The 27,003-nt window shown below is 41.1% G+C and overlaps 1 protein-coding gene and 1 long non-coding RNA gene across 13 annotated transcripts in view; both read left to right on the top strand.

Moving 5' to 3' along the window:
* The window catches only part of NPAS3 (neuronal PAS domain protein 3), a 637,639-nt gene that overhangs the window by 589,586 nt on the left and 21,050 nt on the right, over positions 1-27,003 (top strand). For all 12 annotated transcript variants that reach the window (XM_081207992.1, XM_081207991.1, XM_081207987.1 and 9 more), the window contains 2 exons: positions 21,826-22,019; positions 26,456-26,562. In XM_081207992.1, the coding sequence (XP_081064118.1) occupies positions 21,826-22,019; positions 26,456-26,562 (301 nt within the window). The remainder of the gene's footprint in view (positions 1-21,825; positions 22,020-26,455; positions 26,563-27,003) is intronic.
* LOC308596429 lies at positions 7,379-10,520 on the top strand. Its single transcript, XR_014012528.1, has 2 exons — positions 7,379-7,462; positions 10,269-10,520. It is a non-coding gene; the product is annotated as an uncharacterized lncRNA (long non-coding RNA).

The raw sequence follows: 27,003 nt of genomic DNA, 5'->3' as shown, positions 1-27,003 counted from the left end.
GTACTGTTTTAGTCACTACTGTTTAGCCTTTACACACAAATTAAGGATAAGATATGACATTCCTCTAGTCCTGTAGTTGTTCATTGAACTTGAGGGAGGTAATTTTTTCATAGGAGGAAGCCCCAGAACAAAAAGGAGGTTTGTCCAGCTACGTAGGGTGAATGGTGTGGAGACTTCCAAAAGAACAACTTCCAATTGGGTGGGGAGGAGCCCATGATTGGCTGGTATGCTTCCCTGAGTTTCTAGCCATGAGACAGACCTGAACAGTGAGCACAGCAGGGAGGAAGACTTCCTCCTGTTAGAGCCCAGGTGTGGACTCCTGGGGACATATGAGCCTCAGGAGAAACCTGGGCAGCTTGCGGGGCACGTATTTTGAATGCACTTTCAAGACTTGAAAGAATGCTGAACCATCAGCATGCACTAAATATTGAATCCAGGATTTCAGTCCATGCCGAAAACTCTCTCTGAATTGACAGAAGAAATTACTTTAGTGCTGACCCATCATAGTAACTGAGTAAACAAGTGCATTGGCTATCATGTTCTCAGCAGCAAGTTACACATAACCTCGGGCATCTGTGAATGTGTGTTCTTGAAAGAGAAAATATTTGCTGCGATGCAGAGATCATTCTGGCCTTCAGCTGAGCCTCTGGTGGGATAAGGAAATGCCTTGGGATGTTTAGCCACCATGAAGGCAGCCTATGTGAGAGGACACCAGGGACATTTTATTTCAACAATTTATCTGTAGCACAGAAGATCTAAATATACACTTCACTAAAGTCTTAAAAGAATATATATATATATATATATATATATATATATATATATATATATATATATATATATTCTTTTAAGACTTTAGTGAAGTGTATATTTAGATCTTCTGTGCTACAGATATATATATGGTATGAGTCAATGTCACAGACTGCTTTTGCAAACAGATTGGTTTTCTCTCGGTAAAAATTTGAAGAATTCTTTTTTAAAGGAATCTGTTAGACAAATGTCCAAAGCACCTGTGGAAAAAGCACAGAAATCTTAATAATTAAACTTGTCTTTTGTCTTTTTAACAGTTAGTACTAATCATAGCACATTATCTTTAAAAGAGAGTGGGGGGACTGTAGATTTGATAAGCTCAGTGAAAACTAGAAATGCAAATGTTCAATCACAGGCAGACAGCCAAAATTTCAGTAATGGAGACTGAAAATTTGATTAATTTCTTTCCTATAAATCAACTCCCATGTACAGAAATAATTTTGAAATACGTTAGCTCGCAAAATTGAAAAATGTTGAAAGCTGCAGAAATGGTTTCCACAAACAAGTCCTTATACACCAAATTTAATTTTGTGCAGTGCTGATTTCCTGACATCCTAAAACTAGGTGTTGTATCATGGTTGTTCGTGGGGATGATTATAAGTGACTCAGTGATTTAATAAAGCGCTCTTAAAAGTTGCGGTAAGGACATAAGTCTTGTATTACTGGAGCAGAATAGAGGGCAGGGGGTGGCATTTTCATGGGGAGGTGATGTCAGCTGAAGAGTGGGGCAAGATGAATTTTTTGTTTGTTTGACTAAAGTATTCTTATACCACCCTCTTGAAAAACACCTTGAGTATGTTCTGCCTTCATGCAGAACATACTCAAGACTATACAACAAACAGCAGCTCATTTTAAGACCATATGATGTCTTTCTTTCTTTCTTTCTCAGTCAGTAGAGCATGAGACTCTTAATCTTAGAGTCGTGGGTTCAAGCCCCATGTTGGGCAAAGGATTCCTGTATTGCAGGGGGTTGGACTAGATGACCCTTGTGGTCCCTTGCATCTCTACGATCCTATGATTCTAAGAAAGTTAACAATGGGAAAGAGCTGTAGCTCAGTAGCAGAGCATCAGCTTTGCATGTAAATGTCCTGGGATCGGGCCCCAGTGTCTTCAGGTAGGAATAGGAGAGCCCTTGTCTGAAACCCTGCAGAGCCACAGCTAATCAATGTAGGCAGTACTGAGGGCATGGACTAATAAATTTGAATAATAATGATGATGATGATGATGATGGCATCTTCTAATGTTCATATCAACCATGTAAGCTACTAACAAGAACAAAAAAGACCAACAATATTTGTGACTTTGACATCACTAAATAGTATATCAGCCCATATCTAGTGAGTCATCTAGAGATATAGGTAATCCTATAACCACAGATGTTTTGACCCATACACTCCTCTGAACTATCTAGGTATCTGAGCCCTCTGCTCAGACACTGGCCACACAGCTCTCTTATGTGGAATCATGACTCAAAAATGAATCATGTCGGCCCTTCCCTGTGTTTGACCTCGGTAACTGATAGTGAGAGCTATCCTAGTAATAATGAGATTTCCTTTTTTACCTTTATCAACTATCCGTGGGCTGCTATGCTTATCTAATTGGTCTAATCTTTTAAAAAGCATCTTGTCATGGCTGGTTCCAGGATGGAGGGGTCACTCAGAGGAATGCCACCTAGCGAGCCCCCTTTTATGCACGTGAACCCAGTGGGTTTACTGGGCAGCAATACCACTTCTCTAATAAGCATTAAGCAGCCACCATATTGAGTTTTCCCACAGTACTCCAGAAGGCCACTACACAAGAGAAAAATTTGGAGTAGTTTTAATGGTGGGCATCAAGCTCAGGGAAATTATTTTAAAGGATGGACCAGTGCAGACATTAGCAGTAAGTCGTGTTGGAGTGTCAGGGCTCAGCAGCTGCTTGAAAAACCATGTGACAACACCAGGCCTGCATTTGCAGACAGCTAACTTTGTAGATTAAGTGTGCATTGAGAGCCAGTGTGGTGTAGTGGTTAAGAGCGGTAGTCTCGTAATCTGGTGAACCGAGTTCGCTTCCCTGCTCCTCCGCATGCAGCTGCTGGGTGACCTTGGGCCAGTCACACTTCTCTGAAGTCTCACTCACCTCACAGAGTGTTTGTTGTGGGGGAGGAAGGGAAAGGAGAATGTTAGCCGCTTTGAGACTCCTTAGGGTAGTGATAAAGCGGGATATCAAATCCCAACTCCTCCTCCTCTTCTTCTTCTTCTTCTTCTTCTTCTTCTTCTTCTTCTTCTTCTGAAATCCATCCTTTCATTTCCCCTTATCCAGTTTTCTTTCAGTTTAATTGTTTATCGAGTTGCAGTTTTATTTTATTTTAATTTTCCCCTCAAAATGTGGCGTTGACTAACTATATGGTACCACCACAGTTTAATATTTGTAAAGTGCTTATATAATTCAGTTAGAAAGGAGAAAGGAGAGGTATGAAATAAAAATGCATCCCTTCTGCCTGAATGCAACTAATTAATCCGAATGATCAGAAATTTAAGATACATATGATTAGAAGGTGTGACAACACAACTTTCAATATTTTCTGCCAAATACGCACTACTCTGAGAAATAAAATAGAAAATCTTAACACCAGGATTTCCGACAGTAATGTTGGAATCAAAATAAGATGTACCTGGTTGTAATTCAACATTTAAAGTTGAGATTCATTCACTGAGTTTTCAGGAAAAATAAATTTCAGTCTATGTGCAGATAATTTGGATTTTTTAAAAAAACAAAAGAATTCTTACATAAGCAAAATGGTATCTTAATATGGCAGAGGCAAAAAAAATGTGATTCTATAAATGAAGGTTATGCCTTTTAGTTTATTTTCATAATTAACCTCTATTTGATATGCCAGATTACACCCTATGAGTTAGGCTGCTCCTATAATGTCTATAGATATCTTATAGATTAGCACAGTGTAGTCTTACCCATGTCAGTTTTTTTGCAACTAGGCCTTTGCTTTAAGTTCCTATGAAAATAGTGTTGCCAGTGTAGTTTTTCATCATCAATGAAAGGTTAAAGAGGGGGGAGGGAGGGAGAGAGAGAGAGCGAGCGCGCGCGCTGGACAACTCCCCCCCCCAGCCTGTACTGAACAAAAGAGCTGATACACAGTAAACAAACATGCATTATGGGTTGCCTTCAGTCACTTTATAGTCATATGCATTCATAAATTTTGATACAGCTGTAAGAAGCCGACTTTGATGGGACAAAGCTCACAGAAGAGCTTTAGATCATAGGAGTAACCAGAGACGAAGTTTATGTTGACAATTTATCAGCAATTCTCTGTCAAAAAAAGAAATGTTTTTAGTGTTTACCTATTAGCAGTTGCATGCAGATTATGAAATTGTGTTTTGGGGAAGAAAGCCTGCCATCTGTCTTTTCTTCAGGGTGTTTTTCTTTTCTTTTTACACTTTATCAAGTTAAACTTACAAATATCTTGTTTTGCAAAGCAGAATAGAACATGTGGTGTCCATTACATGGACAAGGACAAAGCGAAACAGACTCAGCAGCAATGTAAGTCACTTAAGTTAGGAATTTTAGAAGCACAGAGCAACTGATGCCTTGTGTGTACCATCCGTGAGAGTTATTCAGCTTTTCCATTCATTGCATTATCAGCTGGAAAGCTATTTCTCTAATTTCATTAGTGCTGGAAAACTAATTAATTCATTGCTCAAGAAGTGCTAAAAGGTTTCTTTAACAAGGACTATGTACGAAACAATGTGTTTTTGTTGCATGAGAAGCTGTCATGGAGAAAGGAGAAGATACATTTAATATCTCCTTTTTTTGTTCAGATATGCCAAGATTTTATCAATAATACTGGTTTTCTGCACCAGTACTCGTCTCCAGGAAAACACACACTGTGTAGCTGCCTGGATGACACCTCTAAAAATATGAATGTTGATGATTCTGTTAAATTGGCAGAAACTGTGCACACTATCATGAGACAGGGATTTCTGAAAAGACAGTTGCCAGGCTCTTCCATGTATAACCTGTGCTTGTATGGCAAGGCATTTATTGTGCTATAAAACCCATCACTGATTTTGGCCAGTTCAGATTGATTCTGCAGGAGCTGTAAGTAATGAACCCTACGGACAGAGCCAAAGGGGGAAAACATGCCAATAAACTTTTGGCTGCATCAGTACAGGCTGTAGAGTTAATTTAACCACAGTTTCTTTTACCAGATCATGTAGCCATTGCCCTTCAAAACAGAAATATGTATCCAAAACAATGTAAAGTGCCAAAGCCCAGCCTTTTCTTAAATTTAGCTGTTGAAACAGGTGTTCAGGTGCTGTTTTTCCTTAACACCACAGAGAACGTACCAGACTTTCCCTTTGCACCAAACAACAGCAGCATGGCAATTCAATGACTTATGTATTGTGTTAGTTAACAGTCATTTTGAGCAGTTTCTCAAAACTTACCTTACCTTCTTCTTTTTTGCTCTTAGAGGGCCTATGTCTTTCACAGTTAAAGAGAGCAGTTTCCCATTCTCTGCCTCTCCACTGTACCTGTGAGATATCTTGTCATGCATATATCACAGAGAGCCTCTGTCAATATTCCCACTGGATCAGGCTACCGGGGGCTTCACACGTCATTTGTAGCCTGCAATTGTCAAAGCAATTTCATTGGTCTAGTAAAGGGGTGGTTTACCTTCCCCCTCTCCACTGGCAGGAGCAAAGTCTGACTCCACCCCATTTGATTTATGCTTGCTTGAGCAAGCAAATTTCCATTTCTTATAGCAAGGAGCAAGATAGATTGCAATGGCTCAGTTCAGATATTACACTATGGGCTGCCACTTTGTGAATATGAATCACCCTTATGTATTCCTTTCCACTACCTCCTCCCCTCACACACTGTGATTCCTTCATTCCCTTCCTGTTAGGTGCTATGTGCACACCGGGCAGCTTTGCATAAGCCATTATTTGTCTGGGAACTAGGAATGGAAAACATGATCAAACCATGGTTTCTGTTTCCAGGGGTTTGCACATACATTGCCCGGTCTGACAAACAATGGTTTGGCAGAACATAGAACACAGAGGGAGCTAAGAAGAATCACAGTGCACAACAGGATGATAGTATGTGTGAACCTGAGGTTTGTTCACACAGCTGAAAGCCCTGATTGGACCATTTTTGAAATCTGGCTCATGTTCTAATTTCGTATTTTATGAATTACCAGTGACCAGGTGGTAGCCAGCATGATCTTACCTTTCAGTAATTTAGTAAATGTCTACTCAAATACAAAAAAAGCAAAAACACTTAACGTTGGTGGACTGACAATTGTTCTGAAACATCATCACTCTACTTTACTTATAATGTGATTAATTCGAGAACAAATTACTGGTAACCTCTTCTTGAGAAAAAGCATATTTTAGGTAGCATGTTAGTTAAAGAAAATTAATCTCTCTGTGCTAAATTTGCCAGCTTTGGAGTTAATTACCTTAGCACAACAATCCATTAATAAATGTTAAGGAAACAAGGGAAAGTTGGTCAAGTTTTTTAAAAATGCCTTGATTCCAACTGCACATATACTAGAAGTCTATCATAATTTGTTATTGAGGATCCAAGAATGCAAATTTTGCACTTTCACTTATGCCTATATGGTTTTGTTATTATTTTATTTTAGTAGCCATTCTAATTCAGGACATCAGCATTCTGTTCCTAACAGTCCCTATGCTAGCAAATAAGTGTTATGTGTGTGCTGATGACATAGCCCTACTGTCATACCCTCCGACACGACATTGCCCCAAACTGGGACACCATCCTCTGGGTACGCACTCCTGCATGAGTCACATGACTTGCACAAAATTACGGACTCGGAAAAAGCACTTTTAGGGTGCCCAGAGCCCAAAGTCATGGACCCCAAAAATATGTGTTTTGGGGAACTATGTGAAATTGCAGACCCAAAAATAAATGCTATTCTCAGGGCAAGATCTCAGCCCGAAATTGCATGAGAGCATGGCGCCCAAAATAGCGTCCTCTGGGAAAAGATGGGACATCCCGTTTTTTCCAGGACAGTTGATGAAGGGGATTCACATTGGCAGGCCTCATCCTCAACACTGGTCTGTCTGCATAGTCCCAACACATGCGAAGTGCATGTGAGTAGGCCCTGTATGCTTAATTCAGGATCCTGAGCATAGCTAGTTTTCCAGTTCTCTGTATATATGAAATGTATCTAGACTATCTGGACAGTACAGTGAGCATGTACTTTTCAGGTGTTACTTTCATGGTTAAGGTCAACACATGAAGTGAGAGACAGCAGAGATAGGTAGACTAGCTCCACCCCCTGTCACTGTTCTGATCACCTTCCAACTTCCATGACATGAAGCAGGGAGCTTCCTGGACCCATGAAGCCTCCCCCCTGTGTTTTAGAACCCTGAATTCTGAAATGCAAGGGAAACCCCCATGAGCACGGAAGTTGGATTGTGGTCAGAACAGAGACAGAGCGAACATGCCCCAATACCCCATTGTCTCCCTCATATGTTTAATATGGAATGTAATGCCTGAAGGAGGCTTATAGTTAATCTAAACAGGGTTAATGCCATGCCCTCTGGTATTTTACTCCTACATGGCAGCTAAACTGGGCACAGGATTTTACAGTGTTCTGGGAGAAGCTGCTTCCCACAAAATTGAGGTGTGATTTTTGTTCCTTCCCCCGCCAAACAATGGAGACAAGTTCTCAATTTCAGCTAAGCCATGAAGTTGTAAAAATGCAGTGAAAAATATCACCAAAGGGATTATGTATTCCTACAGTCATCAGAAAATGGAGCTGTAGTATAGATCAAAACCTTGGCATTGCGACTTAGCGTGGGATTTGAAGATCTTGAGATGCAAGAATCAGTTGCTGACGCTGGGGAACATATCAACTCAAGGCATGCATTAAGGGGGAAATGAACTGTTTAGCTTACCTATATTATTCATACAATAATATTATACAATGAGCTGTCGAGGCTTCCTATAGAATCAACAAAAAGGAGAAATTACTTATGATTTAATCCTCAGCTCTGCTCACAATTTGGTACAAACTGCTTGTAACTCACATGGCTTTTATAGTCAGCATATATGCATGGAAAACTGCCCAGAAAATCTGTTACTTCTGTATTTAATTTCAAAAGGAAAAAAGTATTTAGAATTAAATGATGACGCATGTTACAGTTAGGAAATTTGTGTTCCTTTGGTGCAGAAGTACGCCGTGTTGTGCCCTCCTGATCCCATCATGCTTGTCCATTGGGAATGCTTGTTGGGAGTCCAGCAATATCAGGTTTGGAAGTTATTTAAAGCTTCTACAACAGAGGCTCTAGTAGGCAGTGACTGACCAGGAAAGTGAACGTGGAGTCATGAAAATGTTAGCCCAGTATGCAGCAGCTGCAAAAAAGGCGAATTCCATGTTTTAAGGGATCATTAGGAAAGGGTGTGAGAAAAAATCTGGCAATATTTTGATGCCATTATACAAACTACAACCACACATTTGGAATACTTTGTTCAGGTTTGGGCACCACACTTCAAAAAGGAACTGGGAAAAGTTCATCAAAATCAGCCCAAATTACCATGGAGTTAGAACTCCACTATGTGAGGAAAAGTTACAACATTTGAGGGGTTTTTTGTTCAGAACAAAGTCAAATAAGGGAGATAGATGTGTGTAAAATTATGCTCAGTGTGAAGAAAATGGATAGATAAAAGCACCCCCCCCCAAAAAAACCTAGAATTTGGAATCATCCAGTGACGCTGACAGGTGGGAGATTCTGAAGACACAGAAGGAAGTAAGGTAAAGGGACCCTGGACCATTAGGTCCAGTCGTGACCGACTCTGGGGTTGCGGCGCTCATCTCGCTTTATTGGCCGAGGGAGCCAGCGTACAGCTTCCGGGTCATGTGGCCAGCATGACTAAGCCGCTTCTGGCGAACCAGAGCAGTGCACGGAAGCGCCGTTTACCTTCCTGCCGGAGCGGTGCCTATTTATCTATTTGCACTTTGACGTGCTTTCGAACTGCTAGGTTGGCAGGAGCTGGGACCGAGCAACGGCAGCTCACCCCGTTGTGGGGATTCGAACCACCGACCTTCTGATCGGCAAGTCCTAGGTTCTGTGGTTTAACCCACAGCGCCACCTACGTCCCTTGCACAGAAGGAAGTATTTTGTCCTTATTCATCATTATAAAATTGCATCTCAATGCAATTTGCTGGAGGATCACAAGCGGGGAGAGCGTTGTTGTGCTAAGATCCTGCTTGCAGGTTTCCCACAGGCATTTGGTTGGCCACTGTGAGAACAGGATGGTAGACTAGTTGGGTGTGTGATCTGATAAACTCTTCTTATATTTTTAATGTCTGCAATGGATTAGAAAAGACACAACAAACGCATCAGCATGGCAAAACAGAAAAGGGGAGCTATCGTGGCAAGAGGATTTCCTTTTAAAAGTCTTACTTAAGTGAAGGGACAAAAAAATGTACCAAATGTAAGCTTACAATTAAGGAATCAAAAACCAATTTATGGAGGAGAATTTAATGTATAAAAGTTTTATCATTAAAGTTTATTTAAATCAGTAGCCATTGCATGAGATGGCAGACTCTCTAATGGATTGGAAGCAGAGGCCAGTTTGACAGTTTACGTAAAGGAGGAGAGTAAACCGTGGAGTTTTCCAAAGATCTGTTTTAGGACTGAAGTCATGTCCATTATACTTAAATGTGAGATTGAACAGAAACATAAGACACTGGGAAAGATGGACATGGGAGTGGGAAGTAAGTTTAGGACAAACAAAGTTTCATACAGGGATTCACTTAAATAATTTGTTGCTGATAAATTTGGCCATTAGTTTACAAGAATTATGCAGTTTTGTTGGGCTAGGTCTAGCAAATAGCTACTTTCTGTGAGAGCTAAAAATCACACCTCCATATTCACTCCAATATTCATGCTGACTACCTACAAACTATCTGGAACCTGGTGACAAATAATTGGAGATAACTACCATCATAATGCCTTTTGTTTGCAAGCTTCTCAGGGGCAGTTCTTGTGTTCTTAAAATGCAGATCCACAAGGAAGCCTTAAAACTCCTTTCATTTAAGTGGTCTTGATTCAAAAGTATGTTTAAGGATGAGATGTATTGTTCCTTATGCTTAGTGGACACACAAGAAAGTCCTATTTTTTAAAAAAATAAAAAAGCACTATTGTTTTTGTGTATTGCATAATTTCCATATTGTGCAGGAAATTCCACACTATTCATTAATATTTTTTTCTGTTAAACTGTTGCCGCTAGTGTGTTGCTGCATTTATCATTGGAATTTAAGCAAACGCACTATAACAGCAAAATGAGTACATAGGACTGATTATTTCTTAATATCGAAATGTTTTATCTTCCTGTGGCACTGTGGAGTGTACAAAGTGTGCACACTTCTAATGACATTCCTTAATAGCATTTGTACCTGCAATTAATTCTTTAATAAATTTCAGATAGCTCTCTGTGCTTTCAAGCCCAGTGAAGGATCTGTGAACACACGATGCCGTAGTGTTTTTGAAATTAGATGGCTATGCGCTTGAATCAGTGCAGGATTGACGTCTACTATATATCCCATGGAAAATTTCCAAGCAAGGATGAGATATCAGTATTAAAAATAATAAAGGATAACAAACCTTTATTCCTGGTGCCTCACACAGCTCTGCCTCCCTATCCTCCTGCTCTGTAAATAAAAGTATTAAAAGAGACTCTTGCTTTGTGCATAAGAGACTGCTTGGTAAATAGAAATTAGTACTCCATGGCAACATGGACTCCCCTTCAAGCTGGGCTCTCATAAAAAGGCAGCTCTAGCGAATCCAGAAGCCAACAGCAGAGAGTTTCAGCACAGCAGCTCAGTGTTCTGCTGGGGAGAGGAAAACAGTCATTAACCCACCTTTTAACCACTTTCTTCCATTAGAGTGTGTCGCTCATCCATTATTCCACCTCCAGCACCCTCTGCTTAACTACCCGTTGTTTAATCAATTCATCGCTCTTTAATCAGTTTAGAAAAGAACAAGTGGAAATAGCCACCCACTTACTGTTGTTGGCGACGGTGCTTGGGGGTACTTTCCTGCTGCTGCTGTTGTTACAAGTGGCATGAACACACTCACAGAAGCTACAGGTTGGCACAGATGCGGCCAATTCCCTTTCCCTTAATTTGCCGCTGAAATGAGGATTGTCTCTCGCAACATCAAAGTAGGAATAAAGGAGAATGCCTCTAAGTATATGCCGATTGCTTCCTTCTTACCTCTTATTAACAGCAACCAGCACCAACACATCCAGAATTATAAGTTAAGTCAGTGGACAAGCCGGAAGGCTTTGGGGCACCAAAGAGAGCAATTTCTCTCCACCAACTGGCAACCCCAACCACCAGCAGTCCAGGATCAACCCCGGGCATTGTAGGGTAGGAGCAGAGGAAGCTGCCTTATACTGAAACAAACCATCTGGCTCAGTTCTGTCTGCACTGACTGGCAGCAGCTCTCCAGGGTTTCAGACAGGGAATCTTTCCTAGTCCTACCGGGGGGGGGGTGCCAGGGATTGAACCAGAGACCTTCTGCATGCAAAGCAGGTGCTGTGTTACTAAGGTGCAACATCATAGGAAGCTGCAGCTGCCTTATGCTGAGTTAGACCATTGGTCCATCTGGCTCATTACAGCTGATTGGAAGTGACTCCAAGTTTCCAGCAGGAGTCCTTCTCAGCCCTAACTGGAGATGCTGAGGGTTAAATCTAGGTTATTTTGCATGCATAGCATATACTTACCCCCTAAGCTATGGCCTCCCGTGCAGACTTTATTGAAATGGATGTGAGCTGCACAAGAAAAAGCTCCCAGTCATTTCGCTGAGGCTGGTGCAAGAGAATCTCCCAGCAGATTATGCCCCATTCAGGGGATCTGTCTGCGACAACAGCCTTATGGTAAGACTTTCTGCACCCTTCCAACCTGAAAAGACAGAGAACTTTCAGGTTGGAGTTGGTGGCAGATGCACATTTCAGCAAGGGGGAAAGGGAGAGGAAGAGCATTGAGGAAGGTAGTGGAAATTGGCTACATGAAGACAAGATCGGGAAGAAAAGGGAAAAAAGAGAATAGCTGAGTTAAGGCTGGATTGGACCTTGCAGAGGAAGGAGAAAGAACTGAGCTGCATGGAAGAAGCCCACAGCTTCAGTCCCAAATTTTAAATCACCCAGATTTGGAGCTTTGGGGAACCTTTGGCTCAATTTTTCACCTACTGGCTCAAGATTATATCCTCCTCTCCTCTTTCTGAAGACAGATGATTATAGCAAAACCCCATTAACCTCAGATCGCTTCCGGGGGAGGGTTAGCTCACCATGGTACTCCTCAACATCTGCCATTGTGCTCAGTGGAAGGCCTTTCTATGCAATGTGTTCTCTATTGTTGTCAACCCGAGAGCATCCGGTGTCCCCAGGTTTCTTCTGAGGGCTCCTCCAGATGACCTATTTATGAAATCCCCCTAATTTGCTGTCATAAACTTTACGTGGGGGCTAAGTTTTATCCGGTCTTTTATTGAGCATTCATTCAAATTTGCTTACAGGGTGTTTGCACCTCTTCCTGTTTATCATTAGGTCATTACTCACTTTTCAGTGTGTTTCCCTAACCACAAAAGATCCCTTTCTTTTTAAAAGTGGGTAGGACATTGCACTAAGGCAACAGAGCACTTTAATCCACTTCAGTTGTGCAAACCTAATTTTCTGGGATGCAGTTGAATCGCTCCTGGAAAATATTGACAGGCTGGAGGCGCCCTAAGCCTGAATGCAACAAAGGTCCACTGCAATACATGCCCAAGGTTCTTTAGTCACTTGCCTATAGGAATGGGCAGGTACATGCTTAACATTGTACAGATTTGTTTTCCCCTTGGGGGCTTTTATGTTGACCTTCAGTGCATCTCAATTATGTGTCCTGTTTCTGCCTGAAGTTTTGGGGTAGTGGATATAGCTGTTCTCCTGTACAGCCACTGGGAAATGACAGATGAGCTCTGGTGGACACAGTTCAAGACACTTCCTTCCTTCATATCAGAGCAATTCTGCAATGAGACTCACTGCCAGTGCATGAAAGCCATAGCGCTGGGTAAACCACTGGGTTGGGTTGACAGATTCGTAATGTACTGGAACAAATGTGAGAAATCTACGTCTGTCTTTGCAGAAAACAGTGGCACATGTGACTTCGATTTCCCTTCCTTGTGTGCAGCAATGCATTTATTGCAGATATTTTTGTTTTATCTAGCTGTTGCTCACTGTGTTGAGAATCACCTACGGTAATGGTGGGGCTGTGAAGGAGTACATCAAATAAAACCATAAAAAAGGTTTTATTTCTGCCTCCCATGATAGGGATGGAGAGGATACTTCTGAAGAATACTTATTATTGGTTATCTTTCCATGAAGCAAGTCTGCATAGGCAAGCACACAGAAATTCTGATTTACTGATTTTCCGTTTGCCTCCCCATCTCCTGCCCCTGCCATCATCTGTGAGCTTTCCTGGTCTGGAGTATTTCCATGCCATCGTATTTCATTTAGGGTTTTTTTTCCCCCCTTTAAAAAAAAAAATCTGTTCTGTCCTGAAGATGATTATGCCAGCTCCACAAAGGTTTGCATTGTAACTGATAAAGCAAGACCTTTCTGTAAAGTTTATTTTCACTTTAAAAGATCTGTCGGAAACCTGGCAGCAAAAGCTGCCGCTGTGAGCCCATGAATGTCAGAGTTGATGATTGCTTCATTAGAACCCTACAAACTTCAAGAGCCAAAGGCTTTCATGTTTCCTTACATGGTATTAGGGAAAATAAGCTCAAGGCATTATTTCTTTAAATGGGATTTCAAACATTCCCTCCGGAAAATAAAGTATAACTTGTTTGAATACCAGGGAGCTTGTAGGGGAAATCTGTTTGGTCAGAGTTGTGAAAGTTGGCCTTTCTCTTGGATTTTCAGTTTGGGGCAAAAAGAAAGAAAGAAAGATAATTTGCATAGCACACGTTACAAATTAGGTTGAAATTTGGTGAGAAACTGTCCACAGCTTATTTAAATATTTATGGTCTCCACTTTCAAGGCGGCTTAGAACATACAAAATATAATAAAAACCAGTTGATAAATATCCACGAAGCATAATTAAAAGCACCGATAAAACAGTAGTAGATACTGGCTGGTTAAAAAGAGAAAATCATATTGTGGGTGCCTGTCTAAACAGTACAGTTTTCAGGAGGTGTCTGAAAGAAGGCAAGGATGGTTCCTGCAGAATCTCTACAGATAGGGGTTCCACAAGCCAGGGCCTGCTACACTCAAGGCTTGGTCCCTACTGCAGGCCAGCCAAACCTCAGGGGCGTGGGGAACCACCAGAAGTGCCCCATCAGCGGTTTATCAGCTATCAAAGTGGAGTATAAGCAATCAGATGGTCCTTGAAATGCATGCAGCAGCATGTCAGGGACTGACTGGATGGCAAGGAGTGGTGGGAGATTCCAGCCAGAGAACCCCGTAAGGAAGCCCCAGAGGAGGAAGGCTCAGAGCCAGGGGAGTGGCAGTGAGATGCTGAAGACGCAACAGGCTTGAGAGAGAGAGAAGAGCCAGAGGCAGGAAGCAATTCAGACTCTGGACATGATGTGAGGAAGGAGGGGCCAGAGGCGGCAGAAGCATCCAGTATACCTGAAGGAGTGTCTCCACCCCTATCGTTCAACCCAAACACTGAGGTCCAGCTCCAAGGGCCTTCTGGCAGTTCCCTCACTGCGAGAAGCAAAGTTACAGGGAACCAGGCAGAGGGCCTTCTTGGTAGTGGCGCCTGCCCTATGGAATGCCCTCCCATCAGATGTCAAAGAAATAAACAACTATCTGACATTTAGAAGACATCTTAAGGCAGCCCTGTTTAGGGAAGTTTTAAATGACTGATGTTTTAATGTATTTTTAATCTTTTGTTGGAAGCCGCCCAGAGTGGCTGGGGAAACCCAGCCAGATGGGTGGGGTATAAATTATTATTATTATTATTATTATTATTATTATTATTATTATTATTATTATAGATTGCCTTTCCTACTGTAGTAAGCTCACCTCCCCACCCCCTTGTTTCCAAGGTCATGTAGCCCAGTATTGTCTGCTGCAAGTATGGCGAACTTTTGACCTTCCATATGTTGTTGGACTACAACTCCCATCATCCTTGACCATTGGCCATGGTGGGCGGGGCAGGTAGGAGTTGGAGTCCAGCAGCAACAGGAAGGGGACAGGTTTCCCATCCCAGGTCTACAGGCAGTGGCTCTCCAGAGTCTTTTCCATCTGGTCTTTTAAACTGATCCCTTTAACTGGGGGTTCTAGGGGTTGAAGCTGAGATCTTCTGCATACAAAGCAGGTGATCTGTGACTGAGCAGGGTAACTTCCTGCTGGTTTGTACCCTGTATTGCTACAGCTTCAGCGAAAGAAAAACTCTGAGGCTGTTTGATTAATATTCAGTTAAAGTAACATTTTAAAAATAACTTCTATGCTAGTCGCTCTTAATATGAATCATCTAAGCCACAACAAGAATGCCAAAGAAATCGAAGGTTCTTAATCTTTTTTACAGGCACAGGTTTCAGACCATCCCTAAGATGACACCTTAATAACCTGACATTAGACATATCAGTTCATACTTGAAAAGCAGAGAAATGCAGCAAACAGATATCCAAGTGTAAATCAGTTCATCTTGAATCCTTCCGCAAATGGTCTGCTCTGGAGGTCATATCAAAGAGATCCTTCTTCCAGCTTAAATCGGTCTATTCTAAATTGATCTCAGCCCAGTCTCATTTAATGCATTAATGTCTAGTTTTTTAAGAATATGATACACAGTGTAGAGAAATCCTACATACTCCAGTCAGACTAGTTCAGAGGACTGCAGCCATAGTCACCATCATATTTGTTGTATTTCATATCAAAAGAGCTCTTGAGAAATTCTCTTGAAATGAACATTCTAATTTCTTATTATACAACTGCTCTGTATTCACTCTGAAAACAGCTGCATAGTATTCTAAACCATGAGTTGTAAACATTGATCTTTTTGTTATGTAGGCTTATATTAAATTGAGATACCTTTTTTCTTATTTATTCCTACAATTGGGTTCCTGGTGTCAGTTTGTATTTGGCTGCTTGAGCATATTTTAAAGTGTTGCTCCGTCTTGTGATGTTCTTGCCAAGAGCTTTCTTCAAGCAGCCTACACTATAAGAGTTCTTGCACCAACTACATTGTTTTAAAAACAACAACCCTAAAAACCAATTTTTCATGCCTTTTTCAGGTTCAGGTTGCACAGTGTTCACTTTAATTTTATTATATTTCTTAACCCTTCTTAAAGAACTGGTGGTCTGGAAATGCTCATTTGCTTTGGAACCTGAAAAAAAGATAAATTTATTGCTAACAGATTTGTTATTCAGATTGTCAAATGGAAAAGGTGTTCTATGGTATTTTAAAATAAAAAATGGCATGTGAGATTACCAACAAACACTGAAAGGAGAGTTTTAAGAGATCTGATTTGATTTGCTGCTGTGATGGTGAAGAAGAATTATTACTCTGGTCTCAGATATAGTGAGTGATATAATAAACAAAATGGTGTGAGTTATGATTCCATGGCAATACCTATCCTATTAGGTTGTCATAAATCCAGGTTTTGCTATGTGTGTTCAATTTCTGTAACACAAATTCTGTATCATTGTTTATTTTCAGAAAGTGAGGTTGTTTTGTTTTGTTTGTTGTAAATTTGATTAATAGGAAATAGGAAAGAAAGCACACATTTCAAAATGGATTAATTGTATAGCTAGTAGACGCCATTCTTCAAAGGTAAATTGAGAGCTAGTACTTATAAAAGGAGAATTAAAGCTTGAACCTGCAACCCAATCTTCAATATACTGGCCTGTCCCATGATTAGGTTCATTCAGTTGAAAAATGATCGTCTGTACAGATAAACAATCCTGCTGCAACATCACACTATAAATTCAGGATCCTGTGTGGTGTACTGAATATTGTACAGAATATGAAATGGGCACCTCCTTCTCCACCATAAAAGAAAAGAAAAAAACATTCAGTTAGGCTTGGGCAAGTCATGTAGCCTAAGCATCTCTCATAAGCTAGCCTACCTTATAGGGTTATTGTGAAGATGACATAGGATAGCCACATGCATGGTTCCCGGAACTCTGTAGACATAGGTTGTAATACATGTGGGATAAATACTACAGTTAAGTGTGATAAATGCTGCTGCTGCTGCTGCTGCTGCTGCTACTACTACTACTACTAATCAAAGAACACTACCCTATAGGCATATAAGCTGATTATTAGTGTTTGCAAAACCCCATGCACAGTGCCTCACACCCTGGCAATCAGCTGATCATTTGTGCTTTGAAAGCTGTGCCATTACCCATGTGGGCAAAATCAGGTCCCCTGATGTCACTGTGGGTGGCCTCACCGGCCTGTCCAGCTTGGCCCACAGATGGTGGGGAAAATCAGGAGCAGCCCTGCTGGCTAGATCCAGTTCCCCATTCCTGGTGTATGGGGAATATATAAAACAACTTGATTTGTAAATAATTCCACTTGGAACCATGAAGACATCCCATCTGCCAAGATACGAAGGAAGCAGTCTTTCAGATAGTTGCTTGTATTAGAATTCTTCAAGTTTCAACCCTTCTAGAAGCCTCTGGATATTGTATCTAGGGGGCATGCTGTTAAATTCATGTTCACTGAGAAAAATTATCTATTGCTCTGGTATCTACATGTATAAGGGAAGTCTAGGGCCTCAGGACAGACAATTTCAAAGTACATGAACTGCAGGCAGAGAAGAGCAATGTGGCCCAGGATGTGTACATAGGGTAGTGATGCTTGGTGTACAAATAGGAGGATTCTGAGTACCCAAGAGTCCCTATTTTCCTCTGTGAGAAGTTGGGGAGTATGAGCTACTTGTCACCAACAGATTAAGACAGAGCATATGGCAGGGGAAAAGATATATATTTGTCCAAGAAATGGTGCTTGCTAGGATCCCCACATACATCATAAACTGTGTTTACATCCACATTCAACATCTTTCTCATTCAGTTTCTCATCAGACAAAATAAAATAAACTACAGTTTCTTCAATATGTTAGCACCAGGTGAAGATAATTGAAATTTCTTTCTAACCAGGGAATGAAGTATTTCAGCACAAAATGTGTAATATACATTTTAGTTCTGCGTGACATTATGCAGATGTTCCGTCATCTGTATAGTTACCATACATCTGCATGCATATATATATAGATTTGATTTAGCACTCTGATCAATAAAATAAAACCTCCTGGATATGTTCAGCATTGCCTTTCAATCTTCAGAGTCTGAAGCAGTGAGGTTGCCAGATCAGAACATTTATGTATCTAGCCCAGTATTGCAGCTCTGACAGACAGCCGCTGTCCAGGGATCCAGACAGAGCTAGTTCCTGTCACCTCCTGACATCCCTTTAACTGGAGATTCCAGGGATTGAGCTTGGACCCTTCTGCATGAAAGCATGTACTCTGTCACTGAGCTATGGGCACATGGGAAGCTGCCTTATATTGAGTCAGTTCATTGGTCCATCTTGCTCAGTATTGTCTACACTGATTGGTAGCAACTCTCCAGGTTTTCAGGTTGCGGTCTCTCAATATTACTGGAGATGCCAGGAATTGAATCTGGGACCTTCTCTGCCATTGAACCAAAGCTTTTCCCCAAGCTATGGTCCTTCTCATAAAGTTAGTCCCCCCCCCCCCCCGTTTCCCCTCCAAAAGGGCAGGCTACTTACTGGGGAAAATTTGCCAGCAACTGCACAATAAACAGAGCACTCCGTCTTTGGTAGGCTACCAGGGAAGGCACAGTGTTGGTTGACTGAAGAACCAATCTGGGTAATAGGCCATGGATCTTGCATTGTGGAATCAACAGAACAGGTTGCAGACTGTGCAGTGTGGTTATGTTTCCATTGCCTCTTTCTATCTTAGGACAATCAGGTAACATGCAGTTCAAGTTTGCCATTCCTCTTTGAAGTTTCTGATCCGATACTGTGCAGCAAAATCTAATTAAGACACCACTGAAAAAGACCAGGCAGGGTGGAAGACAGATGATATGGATATAACTGTGATGGAAACAAATTTAAGAGACTGGAATAAGATCTAGTTTATTTAGTATGAAAGAACTGACATTAGAGTCAAAGACCATCTCAAGTGTAAGCAGCTCCAGCTGAATGTGGATCTGAGTGGTCCTCAAATCAGAACCTACAAAGAAAGCACTACATTATTTGGATTCTGCTTTAAACTGTTTCCACTTGTAGTGAAATTTAATGGAATTGGCTTGGCAATGTGTGTATTACATCAGGTTTGGGGTGCAATTCTGAGGAAGCTAAAGCTAAACTAGACATGCTTTGGAGACTGACAGTCAACCTTCCTAATGTCCTTCCCTGTGGTTAAAAGCAGCCAGGGAGGAGGGGACATATTGCCCCCAGATGGGGCACTAAGTAGGGAGGGCTTAACCATGTCTAGCTTTGGAAATCCCCCTCAATCTGCTATTAGCTGGAGAGAGTCAGAAAAGACAAGAACAATTTGTGGCAGCTTTTACTAAAAAGAAAAAAGATACTGGGAGATGCAGTAATGGATCTCCCATGTCACATCCAGTTTTGCCCTATGATACAATGACTCCAACAGAACTCAACGGAATCAAAGGACTCATTGGTGTAATTTAGTTCCACCGAGGCCCTTGGGGTTGAGACATGCTGGATTACGCACTAGATTTCTTTCTTGTGGAATCTGCTAGAGGAGGGCTTTCGACACTGAATAAATAAGCACTTGTTCAAAATCAAATCTGTTTGATATTAAGCAATACGTTACAAAACACTGTTTCGAGCATATATGCAGAAGATAAGTAGGCTTTAAATATGGCATATCTTAGTGTTTTGCCCTTGGTGTTAACGCCAACTTCAAACACATAGTAACTCTTCATATAACAATAGTTTGCATCTTGTGTTTACTACAAGATTATTTATCATGTTATTTCTAGTTAACTATTAAAAAGCAGTATATTTCCAAGCATTTACAGATTTGTATTTCCCCCCAAGAAAGCTGAATTATGATCAAATAAGACAGATAATGATAAATAAGCATATAAGTAAGCCTAGCTTGAAGGAGCAAAGTATACTATTAATGTCCCTCCTGTGAAGTTAAATCCTATTTCTTTTAGCTATTTCTTCATTAGTTAATGAGGTCTCACCAAAATGGGTTTTTAAAATGGTATTCTTGCATCCTTGCCTCTAGAAATATCTTAAAATATTCACACAGAACTTCGTCTTCTGAAGGTACACTATATATGAATTTAGGCAATAATTACCTCAGTTGCGGGGTGTCATAAACCCACAACATCCAGATAGTCATCAGTACATATATAGCTCACAATTTTCAGGCAGTTTTTAAAATGGAGAATTGTAGAAAAATAGTAGTTTATATCTGGTCCTCATTGCTTGAATTATTTTTGACACTCTGTGTAGTTGATCGCTTAAGAACTTGCTAATGGAAAATGGAGCTTTCCAGCTCCTAGTCAACATTAATAACCTGCACAGATTAGTAGTAACTAACTTCTCTTGGCTCTTGCTGTGCCTTGGTAAAAATTATCAGTGGAGGAAGTGTCCATCTTCTGAAAAATCCCTATTGTAGTTGTCACTGACAGCTTCCGTGTTATCATCTCATCATAAAGGTCCTTGATTGGATGAACCACAAAGATTAAACTCTTCCTTAGAGAGAGGGGGGGGGGGAGAGAGAGAAACACAGTCTCTCCAGTTAAATGCAAAGGTGTTCTCTGAGAATGAAAGAGGTATTTTAAATACAGATGATTCCTTACAATTTAACAAGGTAAAATGGCTAGTTTCTTATGCCTATGCAAACAGGACATAGCTTAAGTCCTTCCATACATTCAAGGGGAAGCTGAATTAGAAATGATGTGGCTATTTCCCTCTCTCACTTCAAAACAGTGTAGATTTTGAGAGTTGTAAATCATAGACAAAAAGGGTTTCCAGCTAAAAAATGCTGACACCTGGGCTGGGGCAGGGAGCAGAACCCAGTGGAAACTAGCAAGTCAGGGCATGGGAGTCCAACAGTTTAAATAAAGGCCATTGGGTAGGGCTTGTGTCAGTTGTGTCATGTTTTTGTTCACATAAGGCAGGTGTGGATGCGGCTCTTCAGATGTGGTTGAACTACAGCTCCCATCACCCCTAGCCATTGGCCATGCTTGCAATGAAGCTGACTTATAAAAAACCAGAAATTCTAAATCAATTGCATCAAACAACAAATTCCCTCCATTAAACAAAGAGAATGAAACGGCAATGAATGACTCTTATTCATGTACCAGATATTTCTATTTCTTGCACAGTACCTGGGTTGCCCCAGCAAGGTGTTGGCTGTCGAACAGGCTGATCTGTTGCTGACTCATGTATCCTGTATCAGAAATGCACAACGATATTTAAGAATGCAAAGCAGCGTCTCTGTGATATATATTGCTGGCAATTTATTTAATTATTGGTCTGTAAATTTTTCCGAATTGCGGCTATACATGTTTTATAATTTAATCCCCAAATGTTTTAAAATCAGTGTTCCATTTCTTCCATCATCACTTTAAGCACCGATCTTTTTCTTACTTGCCTTCATGTTCCGGTTTGCTCTCTCTCTCTCTCTCTCCCTCTCTCTCTCTCTCTCTCTCTCTCTCTCTCTCTCTCTTGCAAACAAATAAATAAATAAGCGGACAGATAAAAAGATCAATAACCCGAGGCAGCTTGCATATTAGATATGATAAATGTGAAGCATTTGGATATTATGTTCTTCTTCTTCTCTTCTTTCCTAGCATGAGGACATTCAGGACATGTTGACAGCCAATATTAATAAGCTTAAGACTAATACTGGCGGTGGCTAAATACAATTCTGGCAGAGTTAAGTGCTCTTTACAATAATAGCGCTGTCCTTTAAAAGGATTGCTTTCACATTTGTATCATGCATTTACTGAGATTTCCTTTTGCTGTTTGTTGTTTTGCAGGTGATTCATATAACAGGAAGGTTGCGCCTGAGAGTGTCGCTGTCCCATGGGCGGACAGTCCCTAGCCAAATCATGGGGCTTGTAGTTGTTGCTCATGCTTTGCCCCCTCCTACGATCAATGAAGTCAGAATCGACTGCCACATGTTTGTTACTCGAGTAAACATGGACCTCAATATCATTTACTGTGAAAATAGGTACAGCATTTTGGCTTTTGGTTTTGTTTTGTTTTGTTTTTCCAGTGTTGCGCATCTAAACATCCCTGTTCTTCTACCACAATACACATTCTGGAGGAGGGTACTGATTTCCTGTGAGGATAATGATGCCAGCTGTACAGCTATGTAGGAAAAAAAAAACCCCACCAAGTATCTTCTTTCAATCAGACGAGGGAGAACCTCATTTTGAGATTTGGAAAACTGAGTGGGAGATTGATTGACTGATGGTTACCTAGAGAGTTAACGGAGGGAGGGATGCCAGAATTTAAATGTTGCTTTTCTGACTGCAAACTACTGTGGTAACCTCTGGATCAGCAGTTCGCACAGTGGAATACTGGGGCCCTTGGGAGTACATCAGTGAGTGCCTGAGTAAAATCATAACAGAATCTACCCTTTCCCACCCCATCTGCAGCAGCTATTCACACAACACACAGGCAGATAGGCATATTTTCCCAAGGGCAGGCAGTCATTCAAGTTTTTCTTAATTTTCTCTCAAGCCATATCCTATATTGGATCATTCTCAGATGGTTTTTCTCATCAATGAGGTAGTACACCATTTGTAAAGTTTGCAGTTGTACATCCTTTCTGTTTTTTTTCGCAAGTACCGTTCATTCAAGACACTTTGGTACTGGCGATACAATGCTGAACTATGGTTCAGTATAAACAGTTTAAGTTGTCTTTAATCCGTTACAAAACATCAACCAGGTAGCTCTCTTTGCAGTGGGGCTTTACTTTAAAACACTGAAGTGCATGAGATATCACTTTTAGTCAGAACAGCTGCACCTTCTGTTGCTTGGCTGGACTTTCAAGAAATAGGCCCAGTAGGTCAGCGGAGGCACCTGTGCATGATCGTGTCATGGAAAAAAGTAATATTACAGTTGAACAGAGGGGATGTTTGCAAAGAAGCCATGGGAAAGGTGATAGTTAAGTTGGTGGTACAGGAATAGCAAGCATACATGAATTGTAGAAACGAGAAGGTAAAAACATGTTTTTCCCTGGTTTGGGCAATAGATTAGGGCTGGCTTACATGTCAAGCTACCAGGCTTATTTCTCTCCTACCACTTTGTGAGATACATGGGTCTTTTCCATAGTGAAATCCACGAGTTCTGGAGCTGATAAACAGTTTAGAAATCTCAACATGGGTGATGTATGCATCACCTTTCCCTACTTCTTTGTAAGTAGAGGTACACACGTAAAGATATTTGGAGCACAGAGAGATAAGCCCTGTTCTCATCTGTCAACACTGAATGCTTGCGAATGGCAGTGGGTGGCAAAAGCAGGATCACAGCAGCATAGTCCCTGATGTACATGCATTCAATGGGTTGCTGTAACTTTGTATACAAAGTCTATAGGTTTGTCCACAAAATAGGGGATCCCTGATTTTTATGGGGTTCCTAAGCATATATACAATTTGTATGTGTCTGTAGCTGTAGTCATGGCAAAGCCTGCAGCAGGATTCTGTTCCCTCCTCATGCAAAACATGGTCAATGAAGTTAGGTGGTTGTATGAACACAGCTGCATTCTTTCAGTCCTACAACTAATCAGAGTTTCATGTTGACTTGAAAGACCTAGTACAGAAATTCGCACATGAATTTTATGCACATGCTACTGCACCTATCACACATCAGAAGGGGAAAAAGAATCTTGGAGATTACAATATACTGTGCTCAAGCCAGATGACGAGTCAGTAGTATGCGTTGTGTAGAATGAAATTGCATGGCCAGATGCTCTGTATGTAATGAATAGCTGACAGTGTTTCGTATCAGATTTTGTTCATGTTGGTACAGTGATATGTTAAAGTGCCCTAGAGTACAGAATTAATATTTCCCAAATATTAATAACAATGCAATAATATAATGGTTTGTGCCTTTCATTTCCCCACTAGCAAAATGCCAATCAGTTTGGCAGGTGTGTTGGAGAGAAGTCCCATGCCTTACAGCTTCCCTTGCAGGAATACTTCCCTCCTGTGGTCTCAGTGGAGGCCATGTCCCAGTATCAGGATTGGGAATATTTTTGTCCCCAACATGATGCTGCCTCCAAATTCAGCATACTTACTTTTCTCTCATACAATTGGATGACTATTAGTTGCTAGGCGAGAAAATAGATGTATGTATGTTAGAAGCACAGGAATCACCTGGCCTTAGCTAATGACCTCAGGTTCTGAAGAGAGCAGACTTGGACCCTAACAGTATCTAGTGATGACAGCCATTTATTTTCTCCCATGGAACACAATGGTACCAATGACATAGAAAGCTACCATATACCAGCTCAGGTTATTTTTCCCTCTAGTAGCCCAGTATTGTTGCTTTGACTGGCAACGAGGTCTCGGTCACAGACTCCAAGGTCTCGGTCACAGGCTTCCATCACCTGTTAACCTGATTTAACTAGGGACTAGCAACATGAAAACACATGCTCTAACACTGAGTACACAGTGGCCCTGCCCCTTCATCTACAAATGTCTGTCCTGGCTTCCATTTCTTTGTCATGCTAGAATGATTTCCTTAATTTTTGGAGTATCTGCTCTTAAGTTTCTTATTTTGGTGACTCTCATTTACAAGAGCACCACATGAATGCTGAGCACTGAAACTTGGCAGTTTTCAAGAAAACAATTTGCTTCTTGTAACTGGCTCGCCCACATTTGCTCCTGCTCTTGGGCTTCCCATAGGCATCAGTTGGCCGCTGTGAAACAAAGATGCTGAACTAGAGGGGACATTGGCCTGATCCAGCCGGGCCCTTCTCATATTCTTTTGGAGAGGAATGTCCTACCTCCTGTCCCAGCCACACTAAACCTGCAGTCTGTCATGAATGGGATTGGGGGGGGGGTTGTCCAGCTTCTCCTGGTCCACATCAATTTTATGAGACTTATATTCTACCCCTTCCCATCCTGCAAAACCTGACAATTGACTGGAGACAATTTGGTCTCCATCAATCTACACTAAAGTGTGTGTTATCCCCTCTGGTGGGGGAGAATAGAGGAAGCAGAGTATCGTGGTTTCTCCTGCTTCCAGATGATGTAGGCAGCAGTCGTGTGTACACACACACACACACACACACACACACCACCTTTCACTTTAGTAAGTGATTTCTGCCAGATAGTGAGAACCTGCCAGGTAGTTCCCTAATTCACTGCAATATTTTTATCACACCTAGTTCTTACTGTCTCTCAGAGTGACTATAGGGAGTAACACTCTGCTGGTTATCTCTGCACTCTAAATGTGTGAACCCTGTTTGTACTTTGATAGCTCTATCTCTAAACTAGTCTTAAACCTCTGCCATAGGGGAGCAGCCCTGCAAAATGTACCCTTGGGAACTTCATGGCTAAATGTTTCTAAAAGAGGCATTTGTGGGTGGCAGAATTTAAAGCATAAAAATGAATTATGTCTTCTAAATGAGGGCGTGTGTGTGTGTGTGTGTGTGTGTGTGTGTGTGTGTGTGTGTGTAGAACCTATTTCAAATGTTTGTGCAGACGAGGCTGATTCACCCAACATGATTTTCAATTTTGAGGATTCCCCCCCCTCCCTTCCACTGAAGCCTGAGGACATTGACATCTGGACAATCAATGACAGAGACATACACACACAGAGAGAGGCTGAGCAGAGCATAGAGCAGAAAGAGGTACTGAAAGGATTTAAAAGTTTCTGTGTGGAGTAAACCACAAAGTCCCAGTTGAAAGAGCCAGGAGTGAAAGCGTTGCTCCCAGCTGAATAAGACTAGAAAAGAGAACACCCCCAGGCATCTGTATGTCTCAGCATTTAAATTATATCGCTTGAAATGTCAGTTTTGGACTTTGTGCCAGGAAACAGTTGAAGAGCCTTTCCCCCCCCCCCCCCCATGAATATACCCAATAGAAGACCAATCTGTTGAAATGAAAGGTATCTCTAATCATTTAGCATAAGCATAGCATGTTCTCATTTTATTATGTAACCTTGAAATATCTTGCTCTTTTAATGAGGTGCTTTGTATTTTAAGGAATTATATTATCTTAGTGGCTGTTGTATGACATGAGTGGACCCAACAAAGATTTGCTTTGCATTTAATTTAACTGGCTGGTATCTGCAGCTTTCCTTTAAAAGAGACAAATGGAAAATATCACGATCTTAGTTTGTGCCTCATCTGTGCATAGAAAGAAGCAATGTCATGAGTGTCCTGCAGTGATGAAAAACATTTCTTCAGATGCCCATTTTGTAGGAACCAATCTTAGAATTTCCTGTGTCTGCAGATAAGAGCATGGGCTAGGGACATAGCAATGTCTGTGCCAGCACAGCAGGGTAATGTGCAACTGGAATTTCAAGAATGTCTTGGCAAGCAGATACACACGTGCTGTTTTTGGGGTGTGGATATAACATGATGCATTGTTCTTATATTATTATTGACTTACTTATTGCTCAACTTATAGGCTCTATTTTCTTCCTTCATAGGATTAGTGATTACATGGATCTGACCCCTGTAGATATCGTAGGGAAGAGATGTTACCACTTCATTCATGCTGAAGATGTGGAAGGGATCAGGCACAGTCACTTAGACTGTAAGTACTTCAAGGCATGTCAAAATGAACTGGCCTTACAACTGCTCTTGAACTATTCCTTGCATATTGTACATTTCTTTGTGGGTAACCTTGGGAATGGTTCTGTTGTAAAATGCTCCCCTCCCCTCAATCATTTATGATTGCCAATGAGGGTTTGCGGTGAAACCCTATGTGTCTACTCAGAAGTAAACCCCATTGAATTTGACAGAACTTACCCCCACCTGAATAAGCGTAGGATTGCAACCTCGGTCAGTATAAATCTTTTAATTGGTTGACAGCTCTAGTCCTTAGTTATCATAGCTAACAGTTGATAGACCTGTTCCCCGTAAATTTATATATTCTGTCTAAAAAGCCATTTATACTAGTGACCATCACAACATCCTATGGCCCAAAATGGGCTGCGGAAAAGAAAGAATAGTTTTAAAAGGCAGATGGTGCCAT

The sequence above is a fragment of the Podarcis bocagei genome (assembly GCF_964188305.1).
Source record: "Podarcis bocagei genome assembly, chromosome: 1".
Classification (NCBI taxonomy): domain Eukaryota; kingdom Metazoa; phylum Chordata; class Lepidosauria; order Squamata; family Lacertidae; genus Podarcis; species Podarcis bocagei.
The sequence above is the reverse complement of the archived record's forward strand: the minus strand, read 5'-3'. Positions and strand labels throughout refer to the sequence as shown.